Here is an 18330-nt window from a genome sequence, read left to right on the forward strand (position 1 = left end):
TCCTCTGAAATGTCCCATAAGACAATGGGATCCACATTTGTGAAATCACTAGTAAGTGAATCAAACTGGATTTCATAGCATTAAGTGCTGCAGTAATAGACAGTAATGCATTTAACTGGGTCTCTGGGGAAACAATGCCACAGGGTTAAGTCAAATCGGTTATCAATTATCATTACCCATTGAATTCATTTAATTTTAATTCATTTCAAAGATGCTCTCAGTAGTATTAGTTTTCTATAAGAGTGTACCTTTAAGACACCTGAGGTAAAAGCCTCAGGTTCCTTTGTTTACCCTACTCTCACCAAACACTCCAGGAATGAAGATAATAGTAATATCAGGTGTCTCCACTCTGAATGAAAGGCTAACTCGGCATTACTTTATATGGGAAAAACAAGACGTGCCACAACAGCCTAGGCTTCTCCTGCTGGTACTGCAGATTATCCGAGCACTCCAATTATCTTTCATTATTCCTCTCCGGTGCTTCTGCTAATCCCCAATCGCCTCTGATTTCAATTTACTTTCGGCAACATACAATGGGAACACACAAGCACCGCGTTGTGTTGAAGAGCGATAGCTGAGGTGTGTATTGGATCATCATCAGAAATGTCCAGGGAAATCTTTTCAGTTCCTGCTTTATCATTAAGTCACATGACCTAAACACAGACTCTATTATAGCATGGGGTTCCCATTATCTCTCTTGAGGTCAGTGCAGATTAAGACAAGGCATTTGTGTTGTCTCAATTCCTCCTCTTTAATTTTCGAAACTATCGGATCCAACTGTTTGTGAGATTTAACACTGAACGAACTGAAACAGGTCTTGCAGCAAGAGAGCTTTAAGCACAAAGCTGAAAACATTCATCATTTAAAGGGATAGTTCACTTTTTTTCCCCAATGAGGTCCAGTGTTTTATTAAATTTCCTCATAACATGAGAAACCAATTTCTCTTGATCTTTTGACATCGAAGAGGTCTTTGTATGCTTAATACATCCTGCAAATTTCATAACTTAAAATGTCATCATTCCTCATTAAAAAAACATTTATGTAATAACCCTCAGAAACACTGCCTCCAGAGCAAGACATTGACAAATAGTCATCTTCTTACCATAGGCCCCGCCCACTTGTGTTTTGCTACTTAACGGACTGATGCTTGTTTATGCTGAATGCGAGTGTCGCATTGCGCCAAAAGCAAATAGAAATCACAATCACTGCCGCTATCTTGTCTACACTGGATAGAGTATACAGATGCGTGCTCACTTTCCAACACAGTCCACGCATTTGAGTCAATAGGACAGAGTGAAAGAACGTTTATTTTGACGCATTTGGTTTAAACACCTTGTTCACGTCTTTGTACAAATATCTCAAAGTTCCCAGTGTAAGGAACAAGTAGTTTATTTTAAACAGCATCTCGGATTGTGTCTGAGGATTGTTTGGAGTATTTTGTAAACGAGACAAAGTGTCGTGAAGAGTTCACAAAGAAACATTTGTTAAAAGATGAAGCTGCATCACAAACTGTAAGTAAATTGTTTCATAATGCTTTGTCTGAAAATGACTGTTTTATTTTGATCATGTTGTCAAAACATTCACATGCAATGGCGAGGGGGCACTGATACTATTTCCTATGCGTACGTTAGCCAATCATAACAGTGGCCGATTACTGACACGCCCCTAAAAAGGTCATTTTAGACAGAGGGTCAGAATGAGTGTTGAAAATAATCCATTTATCCACAAATTTGTTATTTATTTTGTGCAAAAACTATTAACTATTAGGCACAATATGTAAGATTTTTTAATATCCAAAAACCACTAGAACAGTGTTGTATATTTTGCTGACTTGTGCACATTATTCCAAATGTTGCCAAGAATATTTAAATCCAGAGAAATAGGCAATTCTAACTATTGTCATTGCATCGGCTGCCAATGACATCATACACCCTTGATTTTCCGGTTTTATTTTGTAGAAAACATAAAAACCCCAAGACACTTTAATATGTTATGCATTTAATTAGACAGGAGATGAACTCACAGAGTAGCATTATAACAGAGCTATATATAGCATTATAACAGAGTATGATAAAACAGCGACTGTGGCCTAAAAAAAGCTCTGCTGCTTTCAAGCTATGTAATGCACTCGTCCTTCATTAGCACTTGCTCCAGCATCCTCTTTTTGCTAGCATGACTTTCAACCCACCCTGCTTCATACTACAGTGACCTTAATAAGTCTTAAATACATTAGCTCATCCATGAGAATGGAATCTCCACGTCCGAGTCCTGACGGATTGCATCGGCTGTGGGGATGAAGACTACAACTCCCATGATTCCACAAACACGGCGTCAAAAAACTACGCCTTTGGTTCTTTGTTTGTTTTGAATATGCACCCTCTAGCAGCGAAAATGTACATATTTTGCCTTTAACACTATAAGTAAACCTCAAAGAACATATTTAACTTATTTTGAAACAATCCATGTCATGTCCCCTTTAACTTTTATAATATAGACAAAACAGTTTTCATATTATAGACAAAACATATTTCATATGTTTGCCCTCTAGTGCTGCTGATAATTGTTTTGAGAGACTTCTTCATGCAGCAGGATTTACTTCAGCGCTTGTAAGTCTGCACTGAGGTGTCCTTCATTAACAAAGTCTGTTCTGAGAACAGTCTCAAGGTTTCTGTTATGAAGGATGAAGAATGGTTTGAATAGTGGACCACCACTCAGACTCTACTATATCGCTAAACCCCCCGAGGCTGTGCGTGTGCAACACTAGATATTAAAGCTCCCATCCTGTCACATGAAGCCCAAACAATCAAGCATGTAATGCAGTGCACTGTTCAATTTGTACGGCTGTGTATTGCACAGGCCAGGTCATCACCATGGTTACTTCACATTCCACTATGTCACTCTTATTAAAGCAGTCATCATTCAATTGTTACCACCCTGACCCGGCCGCACGCCTCAAATTGGCACAACCGGGGGGGTCTGAAAATAAACACTCGCCAAGAGCCAGTGTGGATAAAAATTAGCTTTGGTTTATAAATGAAACCATGACTGTGCTGTCAAAAATATGGAAAATAATCACATTATTTCAGGACAAATATATGATAAATAAAACTGCTTACAAATAAAATAAATACATTTAATTTTCTTTCATTTTTTTGTGAATGCACTAAGACACCTCTTGGAAAACAGCAGTGAAGATGCTTCACACTAACATGATTTCCCTAACAGGACATGATCCTGGATCAGCATCCTTTGTTGCTCCTGGAGCAACATCTTTATCAACCCATCATCCCATCCCTAACCCTAAAATCAGAAGGCAATGACTGGTTCATAGAAGGGTTGTTTCAACAACATCAACAAAGGATGCTGATCCAGAAACATGGTCATGGGCTGGTTCGTTTGCTCCAGAAGATCCGTGAATCCTAAGCCGGCTTTTGTTTATGCAGCTCAATAAACGCTGGATGAAAGGCACGTGTTCGTGATAATACTCGTATTGACGCACGATGAGCGACACAGCAGCAAAACATGAAGTAAAAAGTAAAATATATAACTACAAAAAAGCAAAGATTGCGAAGTATTCGGTGCAATTTAATGTGCAATAACGACAAGGAAATGTAGATGTTAACGCGCAATGTGTGATCCTTCCTCTTTCAGTTGTATACAGCGCCACATGAAAACCAGGATACAATATGTTTAATTATGATAATAATATTAAAAGCATCCTGGTTATATGAATTGAGTAATTTTCTCTACTTTAAATTAGGATTTCCCTTGAAATCACATGGTTTGTGGTGTTGGAAATACGCTGCGCTCAGCCCAATGGATTCAACAAGACAAAGAGCATCAGTATCTGCTGTAGTAATGTTTGAAGCAGTGTTCATAGAGAAAAATATATTTCACTGGACTAAGCAGTTCTGCACCGTAAAGCTGAATAACAAAGATATTCTGAAACCTGCTCCTGATGATGGACAACGCAAATCACCTTCATTTCATTCATCACGTTGTACAACTTGGCTGTCAAAGACATAACAAGCGATTACAGCAGTAGGCAGCGCATGAAAACATAATTGCATACCTCCTCGATATTGTTGGCGGAATTTCGGCAACTTGTCATTTTGGTGTAGAAGGAAGAGGTGGTGGGAGAGCTGTAGTCCTCCAAAGTCTCCGCGATAAACTCGTCCACTGATATGAACTCGGGCATTTTGGAGGAAAATTAGGAAAATGCTTATTATAGAATAGATGTTTCACAGCAAGCCCATTAAAAAGGATGATATTGGTGGTGAGGAATGAGCTAGAAAAATGTCAAGCTGTTTGAAAAGTTGACACAGCAGGAAAGTAAAGTGCAGCAGTGTTACGTTTGGCTATAGTGGCGATAGCGCATAAAGAGGAAACAGGACTATTTTAGTGTCAGTCTAGCGCTGACTGTTCGATAGTACGCATGCGCAGTTGGCCGACGGTCTCCACAAAGCACATCAATGGCTTGGGTGGTTAATAGTGGTGAAACTATCATAAGCATCTGCTGTGGCCAATATTATCCGGAAGTGGGGATGGGTTTTTCAAGTGCAATCTGAAAACGAATAATGATACCGTTAAACCGGACTCACACTACAGATTTTTTTTAAATCCTAACCGATCAGGAAATCTGGTTGCAGCGCACACATAAGGAGAATCTTTGCAGATTATCTTCCCTGAAATCTTAAACATTCACACACTACAAGATATTATTAAGATTATTATGAAGGAGGGAGCGCCTCTTAGGCAACAGATCGTCATTTCAGCAACTAATGTTTACAAATGTTTTTTTTTTTTTTTTAATTCATTTTGGTTATTTGGATGTCTTGTTATAATTGTATGTGTCTTGTTGTAGTTTATGATTTAAAAAAATAAAATAAAAAATAAAAAATGTTTTCAAATGTTAGTTAACTGTTATATGCTTTAACTGTTTTATATCTATAGATTTTACTTTAGGCAGGTCGTGATTTGAGAAGGCAAAACTGATTAAACAGTCTATGATCAACACTGTCTGCCGCAGGTCGTTAATTATTTTAAAAAAATATATAAATATAAATATATATATATATATATATATAAATATATATATATATATATAAAACGAACAAAAAATGCTCCAAACGTTTTTCTAAATTAACTTAATAAAATAAACGAAACGAAATCTAATCACTTTGCCATTACATACAAAACTGAACTATTTTAATTGCTAAAACTGTTTAGGGAGAAGGGGAAAAAAGATGGACTCGGTTCGAACTCGGGCCGCGTGGAGCATTGCTTTCCTTGCTCCATGCCGTTGTGGTATGTTTTCAACATATTATACAGACAGTGTTACTACAAAAACATAAGATCAAGTTTACTCCATCTCCACTATCCAATGGACCGTACAGCAGCTGTTTTGCGGTCCCGCATTGGCTGTTGTGAAAGTACTGACGTAATCATAGCCGTCATCATCCCGATTTAAAATCCTGAATATCAAACATGTTTGATATGATCGGGGAGGCCCCGATCCGGATGTGCAAGATTCGATCTGTGAACGTCTCACATTACCAGATAATCCGTGCCGAACATCGGGACCGATCGAGATGCTCGACAAGATTTTTGCTCCGATTCTCCGGAGGGGAAAATCGGGGAAAAATCGGACTAAAAATCCTGTAGTGTGAGGCCGACTTTAGGCAACGACTGTGTCTTAAGAAATAGAGCAGTTAAGGAATTGCTTTCAGATTCAAACTAGACCAAACCATCTTTTAATGTAACTGACTTTACAACGTTACTTTAAGACCAGTCTTATATGACTTTTAAAAACTAGTCTAGTTTATGCAACCGGAACTATATTTTATGTAGGATATTGTTATCTAATGTATTTAATCTCCTCTAGTATCGTAGTTTAATTGCTATGTAATAATTATGTAAATAAATCAAGCACCCTGTTTACACTAGTGCGTTTTTTAAAATGAAAATGATCCTTTTCAGAATCGATCTCTGTTCACACTACACAACCGAAAACGCATGTCACATGACTATTTGCGTTTTCGACCCTTTAAATAAGTTTGCATTTTAAAACGAATACATACTGTAAACATAGCCTTAAATTTAATCGAATAGTGGTGAGGGTTTTGATTCATCATAAGAATTTAATCTTTTAAATCAGTTTGTTCACACTGATTCATTCGTGACTCTTTTTGCCAGTTATACACCAGTAGGTGGCGACAAGTGATTCAGTGTTTTTTGAGTAAAACACTGAATCATCTGATTCATTCAGTGATTATTTTTAGTGTCCAAAATCTTGACCTCCTGGGCTGGTTTACCCCATGTGTTCTCCAGCTTATCGACTTGTTTAGTGAGAGGCGTATTCGTTCAGTAGGCTCCAGAGTCTTCGGAGATCGAAAAATGGAATAGAAGCGCCTATATCGAAGTGGTGAGGATTTCGATTTTGAAGTCCTCTTTACAATGCGTTTTTGTTTTAAATGGCGTTTTAAAATGAAAACGATCCTTGTCTACACTTGCGTTTTCACTGCGTTTCAGAAACGATCTCTGTCCAAACTACACAAAGAAAATGCATCACATTACCATTCATAATGAGCATTATGTTATTGTTTACATGGTCATTTTCAAAAGTCTTCATTTTTGAAGGTTGAAAATGTCAAAGCAGTGTTTAGGCTTTGATTACACTAGTGCATTTTTGTTTTAAAATGCGTAACTTTTGCTATGGATACGTCTGCCGTTTACTCTGGCTTTTTCGACCCTTGAAATAAGTACAACAATGTACTAGTGTAAATGTAGCCTCAAATTATATCAAATAGTGGTGGGGATTTTGATTCATCCCAAGAATCGAATCTTTTAAATCCGTTCATTCACACCAATTCATTCATGACTCTTTTTGCAGGTTACACTACGCTGTAAAAAACACTTTGTTGAGTCAACTTAAAATAATTTGTAACCTGGCTGCCTTAAAATTTTAAGTTCGGTCAACTCAAAAACAGTTTATTCAACTAGAAATGTTAAATTATACTAAGTGACAACTTAGATATTTGATTTGAATCAACTTAATATTTTAAGGCAGCTGGGTTTCTTACCCATCTGTTAAGTTTAGCAAACACAAATATCTAAGTTGTTACTTAGTACAACTTAACATTTCAAGTTGACTAAACTTATTTTAGCTGACTGAACTTAAAATTTTAAGGCAGCAGGGTAACAAATTATTTTAAGCTGACTCAACAAATTGTGTTTTTTATTTACAGTGTACGCCAGTAGGTGGCGACAGATGATCCAGTGTTTTTTGGGCGTATCCAAAATCTTGAGGTCCTGGCTGGTTCACCACATGCGCTCACGAGCTGGTGTCGTTCAGATTCAAAACCTCATCGACTTGTTTGGTGAGGGGCGTATTCGTTCAGTAGGCTCCAGAGTCTTCGGGGAGATCGAAAAATGCAATATAAACGTGAACGATTCATTCAGTTAAATGATTCCTTTAAAACACTGATTTATTCACATACAAAACATCACTAATATTTAAAAGAGAGCATTAGAAAACTAAAAAGTTGTCCAAGAGTGGGAATTATGGCCATTTTCTTAATAAATTCACCGTATCACTGTATTAATGACTTAAATTATATCGGATAGTAGTGGGGATTTTGATTCATCCCAACAAATAAATCTTTTAAAATCATTCATTCACGCTGATTCATTAGGTGACTCTTTTTGCAGATTGGACTGTGCAAGTAGGTGGTGACAAGTGTCTTTTTGTGTTTTGAGTGAAACACTGAATCAGCTGATTTGTTCAGAGATTATTTTTGTCAAAACCTAAACGGCTTGTTTGGTGAAGGGCGTATTAAATCAGTAGGCTAAAGAGTCTTCAGAGATCAAAACTGGAAAAGAAAGCGAACAATTCATTCAGTTAAATGATTCATTTAAAACACTCATTCATTGACAACAAAACACAACTAATATATTTAAGCGAGAGCATCAGAAAACTAAAAACTTGTCTAAGAGGGGGACTATAGCCATGCACTGCCTGCCTTTTGGTTTTGACAGTGTAGAAAAGAGCATAACATAACGCATCATTAATAAAGCCTGGAAGTCACCTATCCCAGCTGTCACCTCTGATTAGAGTTTCACTCAGTCAGCCGCGGGCTCCCTTCTACCCAAGACAGCCCAAACGGCCCTGCAGAGAGCCATGTGACCCCTGCTGCATATTCCCAAGCTGTTCATTCACTACAGAACTTACAATTCAGACTCTAAAGGCTGGATGCCTAAAGCCCACGCACTGTAAAAATATATTGGCCTACTTTAAGTTGACCACACTGAAAACAAACAAACTCATTCAAAAAAAAGTTAAATGTTGTCAAAATATTGCAAAGTAATTAAATTTGAATTTTATCATTAAGTGGGACATAACCATAACAATGAAGTAACTGAATATCTCAGAAAGACAGATTAATTTCATATTGTTATTAAATTATTCACTCCTAAAAGTTGCTGTAGATGACGGAAGCTGATACAATGAAAGCAACAATCCAATTACAAATGAGATGAAAATAAAATTAAGCTCCTTACATGAAGTGGCACATCATGGTGATGGTATCAGATGATACCTTACTTAAGTATCATGGTATTCAAATAGTGTTTTATAAATACCTTAAGGTTCACTTCTTATTTTTGTGACATCCTGTCTGTAATGCTGAGGTGCCTTTATGTATAGATTTATCGCACTGCTCAGTTCAGGAGCATAACCATGGAAACTGTGGTTATTATAAAGTGATCATTTGCATGTCCATTAGCTGCTAGTTTTTTTTTGTTGTATTCCCATGTGACACTTAGGCCTCACTGGTGGATTCTATATAATTACCCTTCTCTATATCACAGGCAATTATCTCACATGAGTGGGTTTAGATCATGTACTTTGAGATCAACCCAGAATCACAGAGTGCTGTAAGGGAAGATAGTGAAACATCATTTACATGCATGAGAAAAGCCTGTATTCTAAAGATGCAGAAAGCATGTTCCTGAATGCAATGCCCTTTTTATTTTATGGGTGTTTCTATTTGTCATGTCACCCGAGCAGCAGTGTCACTAAATCTGTAGCATATACTGTGACCAAGCTTGCTGCACCGGGTTCAGTTTATTTTTCAAATTTTCTGCCAGGTATCTCAGTAGAATAGCCTTCTGTCATAAAACTCAAATGGCTGAATTCTGATGTCTCTGCTTCTTTTCCAGTTCTGCAAATAATACCATAACTTGCACACAATATGGAAATATTTTTAGAAAATGGCAAGCAAAGCTCTGACAGTCTAGATATAAATCAAGGATTTTTCGTCTGAATGAAGGCAATATTTTTTGTTGTTTGCATACTTTCCATACCATGTCACTTTATTGTCAAAACAGTCCCAGAATATCTCTATATATAAAAATTACAATTAAAATGAAGATATCTAAAAGCAGCAGCATAACTGGAAATGAAATTTTTTAAAACATTTTTAAAATAAGTATCTTAAGTTGCATTTATTCGACCAAAACACAGTAAAACAGCAATGTTGAGAAATATTACTATATGACCATGTAAATATTACTAGAGTTTAACTGTTTTCTATATTTAAAAATGTAATTTATTCATGTTTTGGTGCTCAAGAATCATTTCTTATTTTCAGCATATATTTGTGAAAACCTTGATACATGTTTTTCAGGATTTTTTGATAAATAAAAACATTATTTTGTAACATTTTGAAAAGTCTTTTCACTTCAAACTTATTTTTGATCAATTTAAAGGATTAGTTCATTCCTGAATTAAACTTTTCCTGATAATTTACTCTCTATGTCATCCAAGATGTTCATGTCTTTCTTTCTTCAGTCGAAAGTTTTTCAAAGTTTTTTAAGAAAAACATTTGAGGATTTTTCTCCATATGGTGGACTTCAATGTGGTTCAGCAGGTTGAATGTCCAAATTACAGTTTCAAAGGGTCTACAAAATCCCAGACGAGGAACAACGGTCTTATCTAGCCAAATGAATGGTCATTTTATAAAAAAAATTAATAAATAAATTTTAAAAAAGTACTTTTTAACCACAAATGCTCATCTTGCACTAGCTCGACTTCACGTATTATGTAATCACGTTGGAAAGGTCACGTATGGTTAGTTCTTCATCTGTGTATTACAATTTAAAAAGGCTGGGTAGGGCAAAAAACTCCATCTGATTTTCTTCAACTTCAAAATCATCCGACATCATTGTTTTGGTAAAGAGCATTTGACTTTATTTGCACATACACTTTGTAAACACTGGGTCGGTACTTTCGCCTATGACTGTGACATTTCCAACATGACTCCATAATGCGTGTAAGCTAGTGCAAGATGAGCATTTGTGGTTAAAAAGTATATAACTTTTTATTTATTTATTTATTTAGAAAATGAGCGATCATTTCACTTGATATGCTCTTAAGCTGAAAACATGTAGAGCCGTTTGAAGCTGCACTGAAACTGCAATTTCCACTATATGGAGAAAAATCCTGGAATGTTTTGCTCAAAAACCTTCATTTCTTTTCGACTGAAGAAAAAAAACATGAACATGTTGGATGAGACAGAGAGTAAATTATCAGGAAATAATAATTCTAGAGTGAATTAATCCTTAAATGAACTTTAATGCATTCTTGCTGAATACATGTATTCCTTTTTACTTAAACACATGCTTCTAAAACTTTCAATCATTATTATACATTCAATCATAAAGCTTATAAACTGCACTGAATTTATTGACAGGCAACTGTTTGTATTGTTAAAGTCTTATTCTAGTTCTAATTCCTCATGTCTTTTCCATTAAAAGCAAATAATGGCTAAGCACCCATGTGTGTCATTATTTCCCCTGTTGATTCATTAATTTCTCCGTTTCTGTGCATTTCCACCTTCTCAACCGTTGACAATAAGCTGGCTGATGTGTGTAGGCAGGGTGTAGAGGATGAGGAAGAGGAAGAGCCCCAGGATAACCAAAATGATCAAAGCAATGATGTACTTCTTGTACTTCTTCCAGATAAAGAACACAAAGGTCTTCATCGGATTCACAAACCAGTTGAAGGATGTCTTAGGGCGACTTAAAGGGACAAAAAACAATTATGTAGCACATTTTTGTAAGTACACATTAAAAATATGCTGATATGAATATATATGCCACTTTAGTCCCTTACTTTGGTTTTTCCAGAGGTTCAGGCTCCTTGCGTGCTTTTCCCACAGGGTTCTTCTCAGCTTCTTCAGCTGTCACTAGATGGAACTCTGCCTCTACTTTACCCTGCAAAGCACATTAATGAATGACAAGTCAAAGTAAACAGGTGTGTAACCACATTCATTTTACTCTGTGTTGGTGCACTGAAAAAGTGCATGTACCATTAGGATGAAGGTGTTCCCACTGTGGTCCACAAACTGCAAATCTTCTGGTTTCATTTGACTACGTTTGCTCGACTTCTTTTTCTTCTTCTTCTTGTTTTTCTTCTCTTGTTCTGCCTCCCTCTCCTCTCTCTCGATGTCCTCCTGGCTCTTTAATTTGATGAGCGGCCACCAGCCCTTCATCCTCTTGCTGCGAAAGATGGAGAAGCGAGGGCCAGCCTTGTCTTTGGCCATCTTGATGCTGCATTGCTCGGATGATTTTGCTGCCCGGACCATATCGCTGAGACGCAACTCTATGGATCCTAGCCATAACAGTTGGAAATAGATCATTTTACTGAAAATTTCACTAGATTTCATACATGAACTCTTGACGGGTCACTAAAACCACTAACCTAAGAAGTCATTGGAGCCTATGCGGTCATAATCCCAGAGTTGCAGCACCAGAACAGCCGGTTGGCGAAATTCAGTCTCCTCAAGGGCGAACAGTGACTCCTTCTTCTTATAGATGATCTCCTTCTCCGTAGGAAGATAGTCAAAGTGAAAGACATACCGCCAGTTGAAGTTGCCTTCACCAGTGAGGGAATTAAAATGCACATCCGTCTCCTGTTTTTCATCTTCCAGACCTTTAATCCAGCTGGTGAATATAAAAATTATATTTTTCATTATACACTGGCATTCAAAAGTTTATGGTAGGAGAAGTCTATTATGCTCACCAAGGCTGCATTCATTTACAAAATAAATAAAGTAAAAAAAATATTAATAATAATATATATATATATATATATATATATATATATAATAAATAATCTCACTGACTTCAAACTTTAATGGTAGTGCATATATATTATTTTTTATGGAATATTATTATTTAATTTCATATGGAATAGAGAACTGTAAACATTTGGAATAGAGAAATGTAACATTTTTGTTTGTTTTTCTGTGCTATTTAATATTTTGTGCATTTTGACCCTTTAACGTAGATGTCACTTGATGGCTCTCCAGTGAAAGGATTGACATCATCCAGTACGACATCATCCGTATTCCAGACGATGACACGCAGCTCATAACTAGAAACATAGGAATAAATATTCTCACATTACACATATATTGCACAATAAGCAAATGATTATTCTTGAGAGATATAAATCTTCAGGGCCCGTCTTCACAAAACATTGTAAGGCTAAAAGTAGCTAATAACTTGCCGATTTAGGAGAAAATCTTAAAGGGGTCATCAGACGCCTATTTTCCACAAGTTGATATGATTCGTTAAGATCTTAATGAGAAGTCTACAACATAATTTCGCAGTGGTGATGTAAAAAAAAAAAATACTTTTTTTTTTTTTTTGTCAAAATCAGCCCTTTTCAGAGCGAGCCGTTTTGTTGCATACCCCTTCTCTTCTGTGGGCTGACTAGCCATTCTGTTTGCCAGTGTTGCCAGTTTTCCTGTGGAATTGGGCTACTTTAACACTGTTGCCCAATGCCATGGGTTGTTATTCACGTCCACGGGTTTAAGCGACCTTAATAATGTGATATTTAGCCCCTGAAATTCTAAGTTTACCAGAGGAATCTCGTCAAAAATGTGTATTTTACCAGGGGGGCCCGTACCAAAACACAGACTTAGCTGGAAACACTTCAGGAGTTTCGAAGTCGTCATCGGATTGGTTAGATTATACAGGGTTTCCAGGAGACGCATGCGCCGCGTTCTTTAATGTTTCACCTGGAAACAAAAATGCTGTGGCGCCAAACCCCCTCATGAAAGAAGAAAGCCGTCATGTTTACAACTGTGACAACAAGCGCTTATCAGAATCAACTAAACGCTGGATTTTCAAAAGTATGTAACAAAATGAACGTTTGCGGTATAGAATCTTGGCGACATTTCCACTCCCCCAAAACATGATGTGGCACAAAACGAAACATGACTGATTGCTCTACATGTCAGTCATATGGCCTCTTAGGTGGGACTTGGCAGCCAAAGTTTGTCTCAGCAGCTTTGTGAATAGGTTTTAAGAGAAAACTCTTAGCTAAAAACTTTTATTGCTATTAAGGAGAAATCTTAGTCATAAGACCAAATGTTTTGTGAATACGGGTCCAGATCTTATATTCTCCATAATAAGGAACATGTTGTCAAAATGGTCACAGTGTCTTTGAGCCACTATATATTGCTAGAGTTTAATGAGTGTGTGATCTCCTAATTACCTTTCTGGAAGTCTAGGTTTGATATTAACAGGTGGTGGTGGAGGTACATCCACTGGAAACATGTCAATCCACATGTGAACATAACCCTGTCATGTCAAAGAGAGATACATTAGATACTGTTGGAGCACAATGGCGCATGCCAATTTGCATACTTGCACACTATTCTATGCAATTTTAGTATAATTAGTGTGCTCACACTTAAAATTCTAAAAGAAAAAGTGTACTTCAAACCCCCAGATGATGCACTTAATTAACCAAAAAAATGAAATGAACTGTCCAAGCTTTAATAACATCCTGGAATGAGACAGGCTATCAGATTCTGACGATGGATGACAAAATAATCTTATATAATCCATATACAAGATGACTGAGTACATAGTGCATAGAATAAATACATAGTGTACTTAGTGTACAAATAGTGTACAAATTTAGATATTAGTACTGAAATCCAAGAGCTTTCCGACCCTGCATAGACAGCAATGTAATTGCCATGTTCAAGACCCAGAAAGGCAGTAAGGGCATTGTTAAAATAGTCCAACAAGAAATTGTTGAATAAACTCTTTATTTTTGTTTTCTTTCTGCACAAAAAGTATACTCGTAGCTTCATAAAATTATGGTTGAACCACTGATGTCACATGGACTATTGATGTCCCTACTAACCTTTCTAGCTCCTTAAACATGTCAGTTGCATTGTCTATACAGGGTCAGAAAGCTCTTGGATTTATCAAACTATCCTGATTAGTGTTCCGAAGATGAAGAAGGTCTTACAAGTTTGAAACAACATGAGGGTGAGTAATTAATGACAGAATTTTCATTTTTGGGTGAACTATCTCTTTAAGTGATGGTCTGACTAAGGAATGCCAACCAGTTGTTGTGTGTATACGATGGAGTCTGACCTGAGGGAGGCCTGGCTTTTCGGTGTTAAGCAGTGAGCGGACCTCCACATGCTCAGGAACCAGAGGACACGCTCCCTCACAGAACTCTCTCATCTCCTTCCAGCGCTGCAGGACACTCAGAGCTTTATGTTCATCCAGCTCTGCGAAGTCTTCCTCAGTCTTCTTATTCTTCTTCAGCAACTCTGCAGCACCAAACTCTCATATTAAAAAACAGATACACCATACATGGTTTGGTTCAAATGTCCAATTTGTAGAAATTTGCTTGCATTTTGACAAAGAAAAAGTTGTGTGGATATTTTATGTAGCTTTGAGCCAAACTCATTTTTTCTTTCGGAAAACAGAAACAGAACAAAATTACTCTTTGTATTACATGAAGGCGCTTTATAACCTTTATTTTATATGAATAAAATTGTATTTCCACCTTCTGGAAAAGCCTCATTGGGAACTTTGAAGATCTTGTTGAGAACTTTAATTTCAGACTCTCTATACTCCGGAGGTGGAATCCCATTTTTGCGGCAGAGCTCTGATAATATGGCAGTGGGTTTTTTGGCATCTCTCCACTTATTATAACCATCCCTGAAATCACAAGACAGTCTAATCTGATTTAACCTGTAGAGAATCAAATGAAAATCAGGCCACAAAACTGCCTCATTTATGTCAGTCTCTTAAGCGCTGCAGCTGCAAACAACTGACAGTCAACAGCTCTTCGAATATGAGCTTAAAGCGGTCGAAGAGCTTTGAAGGCAACAATGACAATGACAGAAGTGGTCACGACAAAGATAATAATACTAATCATCATTATAATCATTATCACCATCATCGCAGGCCAAGACTATTACCCACTTATCATAATGAAGGGCTATGCCACATCCGGCACGGTGACGACTGAAGAAACGGTTCTCCAGGTCCACGCGGGTCTCACCAATCAGGTCATCGGAGCCCACAAGGTCATGGTCAAACACATACAGCGTGAGCTCTGTCTCCAGGGGGAAGGACACATTCAGTTCGAACACTCTGTGGGGAGATGAGAGATCAGGATATCAAATCAGCAATCAAATAGTCTTTTTAGCTATTTTCAGGCTACAACTGTAGTTTTCAGGCTGTCAGGGTGCACGTGCCTTCAAGAGTAAATAATACAGCCAAAGCCTCTATGAAGAATGTAATTTCATTTTTTATTCTTACATCCACCATATTGAATGTTGTGGTTTTTCCCATTCATTTTGTGAACAGACGGCACTTACTCTCCAAACACTGGGTTCAGTTGTTTGGGAATGTAGCGCTCTTTGCTGTCCATTTGCTGCTGGCCAACTTTCACCACCACATAGGGGTCTGCCTTTCCATTCGGGTCTGTGGGTGCCAGATTGGTTGCCTTGGGGATTACAAGAAAAAAGAATAGAGTTCAAATTCAGATTCAATGCACAGAAAATGATGGAAAACTGTACCACTGTAATGCATGCAATGCACGCTGCACACATGCTCCATTTAAAAGCATTGATTATTTTTTTATTTCTTGTATAATTGTGATATGTGCAGGACTGTTTATCTGCAAAATGTAAAAGGATATAATACAGAAATGAAAAAAAGAAACGATGAAGACATGAAAAATCTGAGGGCAAACCTAAAAAGAGAGATACATGCACGTATGAATTGTTCACAATAAGATCAATAACATGCATTTGGAAAATAGACAGGGTGAATTTCCACTCCATACTGACTTAATGATGAATAATGACAACATCTTAAATATACAGTTTAGGTCAAAAGTTTCCATACACCTTGCAGAATCTGCAAAATATTAATTATTTTACCAAAATAAGTGGGATCATACAAAATGCATGTTATTTTTTATTTAGTACTGACCTGAATAAGACATCTTACATAAAAGATTACATACAGTATACATATATATATTACATATATATTTACATATAGTCCACAAGAGAAAATAGTGGTTGAATTTATAAAAATTGACCCATTCAAAAGTTTACATACACTTGATTCTTAATACTGTGTTGTTGCCTGAATGATCCACAGCTGTTCCTAAGAAAAATCTTTCAGGTCCCACAAATTCTTTGTTTTTTTTTAGCATTTTTGTGTATTTGAACCCTTTCCAACAATGACTGTATGATTTTAAGATCCATCTTTTCGCATAAGTCCCTCAGTTGTCCTCAGTGTAAAAAGATGGATCTCAAAATCATACAGTCATTGTTGGAATGGTTTCAAATACACAAAAACGCTAAAAAAGATTTGACCTGAAAGATTTTTCTGAAGAACAGCGGGCAGTTTAACTATTCAGGACAAACAAACTCATGAACAACTATCACTAAACAAAAAACAGCTGTGGATCATTCAGGTAACAACACAGTATTAAGAATCAAGTATCTAAATTTTTGAACCGGGTCATTTTTATCAATTCAACTATTATTTTGTCTGTTGGACTATATGTAAATGTCTTATGTGAAATATCTTACTCAGGTCAGTTCTAAATAAAAAATAACATACGTGGAGAGGGAAGTGAGAAGTGAGCGGATCCAAATGCAAGCTTTTATTATGACGAGACAGAGACATAGTGAAAAACAGGCAGGGTCAGAACAATGGCAGACAGCTACAGCATAGACAAAACGTGAGTATAGTCCGTGAAGCAGGCGAGGGTCGATGAACGGCGAACGTAATCCAGGGGGCAGGAAAAGGGGTATTCCGATAAACGAGTGAGAGGTCCACAAGGCAGGCGGCGAGACAGATGAAACGAGAAGACCAGACGAGGAAGCTAAACACTGGGAACTAGGGAACTCAACCTGAACCAACAAACCAATGAACCACAATACTCGGTCGATACAAAGGGAAGTCAGAGGCTTATATAGCCCACCTGATTGGGTACAGGTGTTAGCGTGGGATGCACAGGGGACCTCTAGTGGCAGAAAGACCAGACAGGATTCATAACACATGCATTTTGTATGATCCCTCTTATTTTAGTAAAATAATTAACATTCTGCAGATTCTGCAAGCCGTATGTAAACTTTTGATTTGTACATTTTCCCTCATACACTCAAAATAAATCATCTAAAATCTAAAAAGTTCATGTTAACTCTCTCTACTAACTGTGAGAATTTGTAAAACTGAAAAAAAGGAATTTGTTTTGAACAGCTGATACCCACTTTTACCACATATACCCTCAAAAGGACTTTGATGGGTGCATTTTTGGGAATTCCATTAGTGATCTGACAGTCTGCATCCTCGTCTTCGGGAGCGATTGGGTATATCAGAAACGATCCCTGCAATGAAGAACAGCTTTGCTTTAACCTCCAATCCTCACATTTTTCATGCACGCTGTCACACTGTTGATCCAGTGCATCTGAGCTTGCCAAAACACACATCTCACCTTATATTTCCCCATATATCTCGTACTTTCATCTTCCTCTTCATCTTCCAGGCTGGATTTGCCTTTGTAGATGGGAAATATGTGCAACCAGTCCATGAACTGACTGAATTCGTTTTCCAGTTCAGACTTGTAAAGCTGGGGAATGAAATAAAAAAAGGCCAACAAAGGACATAAAATATATTGGAAATAATGCAAATAGTTTGAGATGACTGAAGAGCAAAATAAAACACTGTAAACACTACTGAAATAAATAAAAGGATTGCAGTTTGAAGAATATTTCTAAACCTGTAGGGTGGCAATTTTCTTCCTCTTTGGAGCAGGCGGCTCTATTTCAATCACAGCTTCGTCATCCTCTGCCTCTAGTGCTGACATGCTCAGTGGTGCTCCATCTGCAGAATAATGTGATATTACACTTATGCTTTGAAATACATTCAGCCCTAAGCAGAGGATGTGGTTACTTAGGTCACGCTAAAAATGTGTGAACACTCAAA

General features: G+C 37.2%; 2 protein-coding genes across 7 annotated transcripts in view; both read right to left on the reverse strand.

Annotated features, from left to right (window-relative positions):
- unm_sa1614 (un-named sa1614) overlaps positions 1-4396 on the reverse strand; it is a 61893-nt gene extending 57497 nt beyond the window's left edge. For 3 of the 5 annotated variants that reach the window (XM_051122010.1, XM_051122009.1, XM_051122008.1), the window contains exon 1: positions 4073-4396. In XM_051122010.1, the coding sequence (XP_050977967.1) occupies positions 4073-4198 (126 nt within the window). In that variant the 5' untranslated portion in view covers positions 4199-4396. The remainder of the gene's footprint in view (positions 1-4072) is intronic. The other 2 variants (XM_051122012.1, XM_051122011.1) reach the window with 1 other exon arrangement.
- Positions 4397-9366: 4970 nt separating this feature from the next.
- Positions 9367-18330, reverse strand: part of LOC127172674 (fer-1-like protein 4) — a 36905-nt gene continuing 27941 nt past the window's right edge. For both annotated transcript variants that reach the window (XM_051122005.1, XM_051122004.1), the window contains exons 34-46: positions 18125-18228; positions 17840-17974; positions 17616-17732; positions 15702-15829; positions 15304-15474; positions 14882-15036; positions 14461-14642; positions 13565-13650; positions 12338-12436; positions 11762-12003; positions 11370-11671; positions 11174-11274; positions 9367-11079 (exon numbers count right to left, since the gene is read on the reverse strand). In XM_051122005.1, coding sequence (XP_050977962.1) covers positions 10899-11079; positions 11174-11274; positions 11370-11671; positions 11762-12003; positions 12338-12436; positions 13565-13650; positions 14461-14642; positions 14882-15036; positions 15304-15474; positions 15702-15829; positions 17616-17732; positions 17840-17974; positions 18125-18228 — 2003 coding nt within the window. In that variant the 3' untranslated portion in view covers positions 9367-10898. The remainder of the gene's footprint in view (positions 11080-11173; positions 11275-11369; positions 11672-11761; positions 12004-12337; positions 12437-13564; positions 13651-14460; positions 14643-14881; positions 15037-15303; positions 15475-15701; positions 15830-17615; positions 17733-17839; positions 17975-18124; positions 18229-18330) is intronic.

This window comes from Labeo rohita, chromosome 11, assembly GCF_022985175.1.
Source record: "Labeo rohita strain BAU-BD-2019 chromosome 11, IGBB_LRoh.1.0, whole genome shotgun sequence".
In the NCBI taxonomy this organism is placed as follows: Eukaryota; Metazoa; Chordata; class Actinopteri; order Cypriniformes; family Cyprinidae; genus Labeo; species Labeo rohita.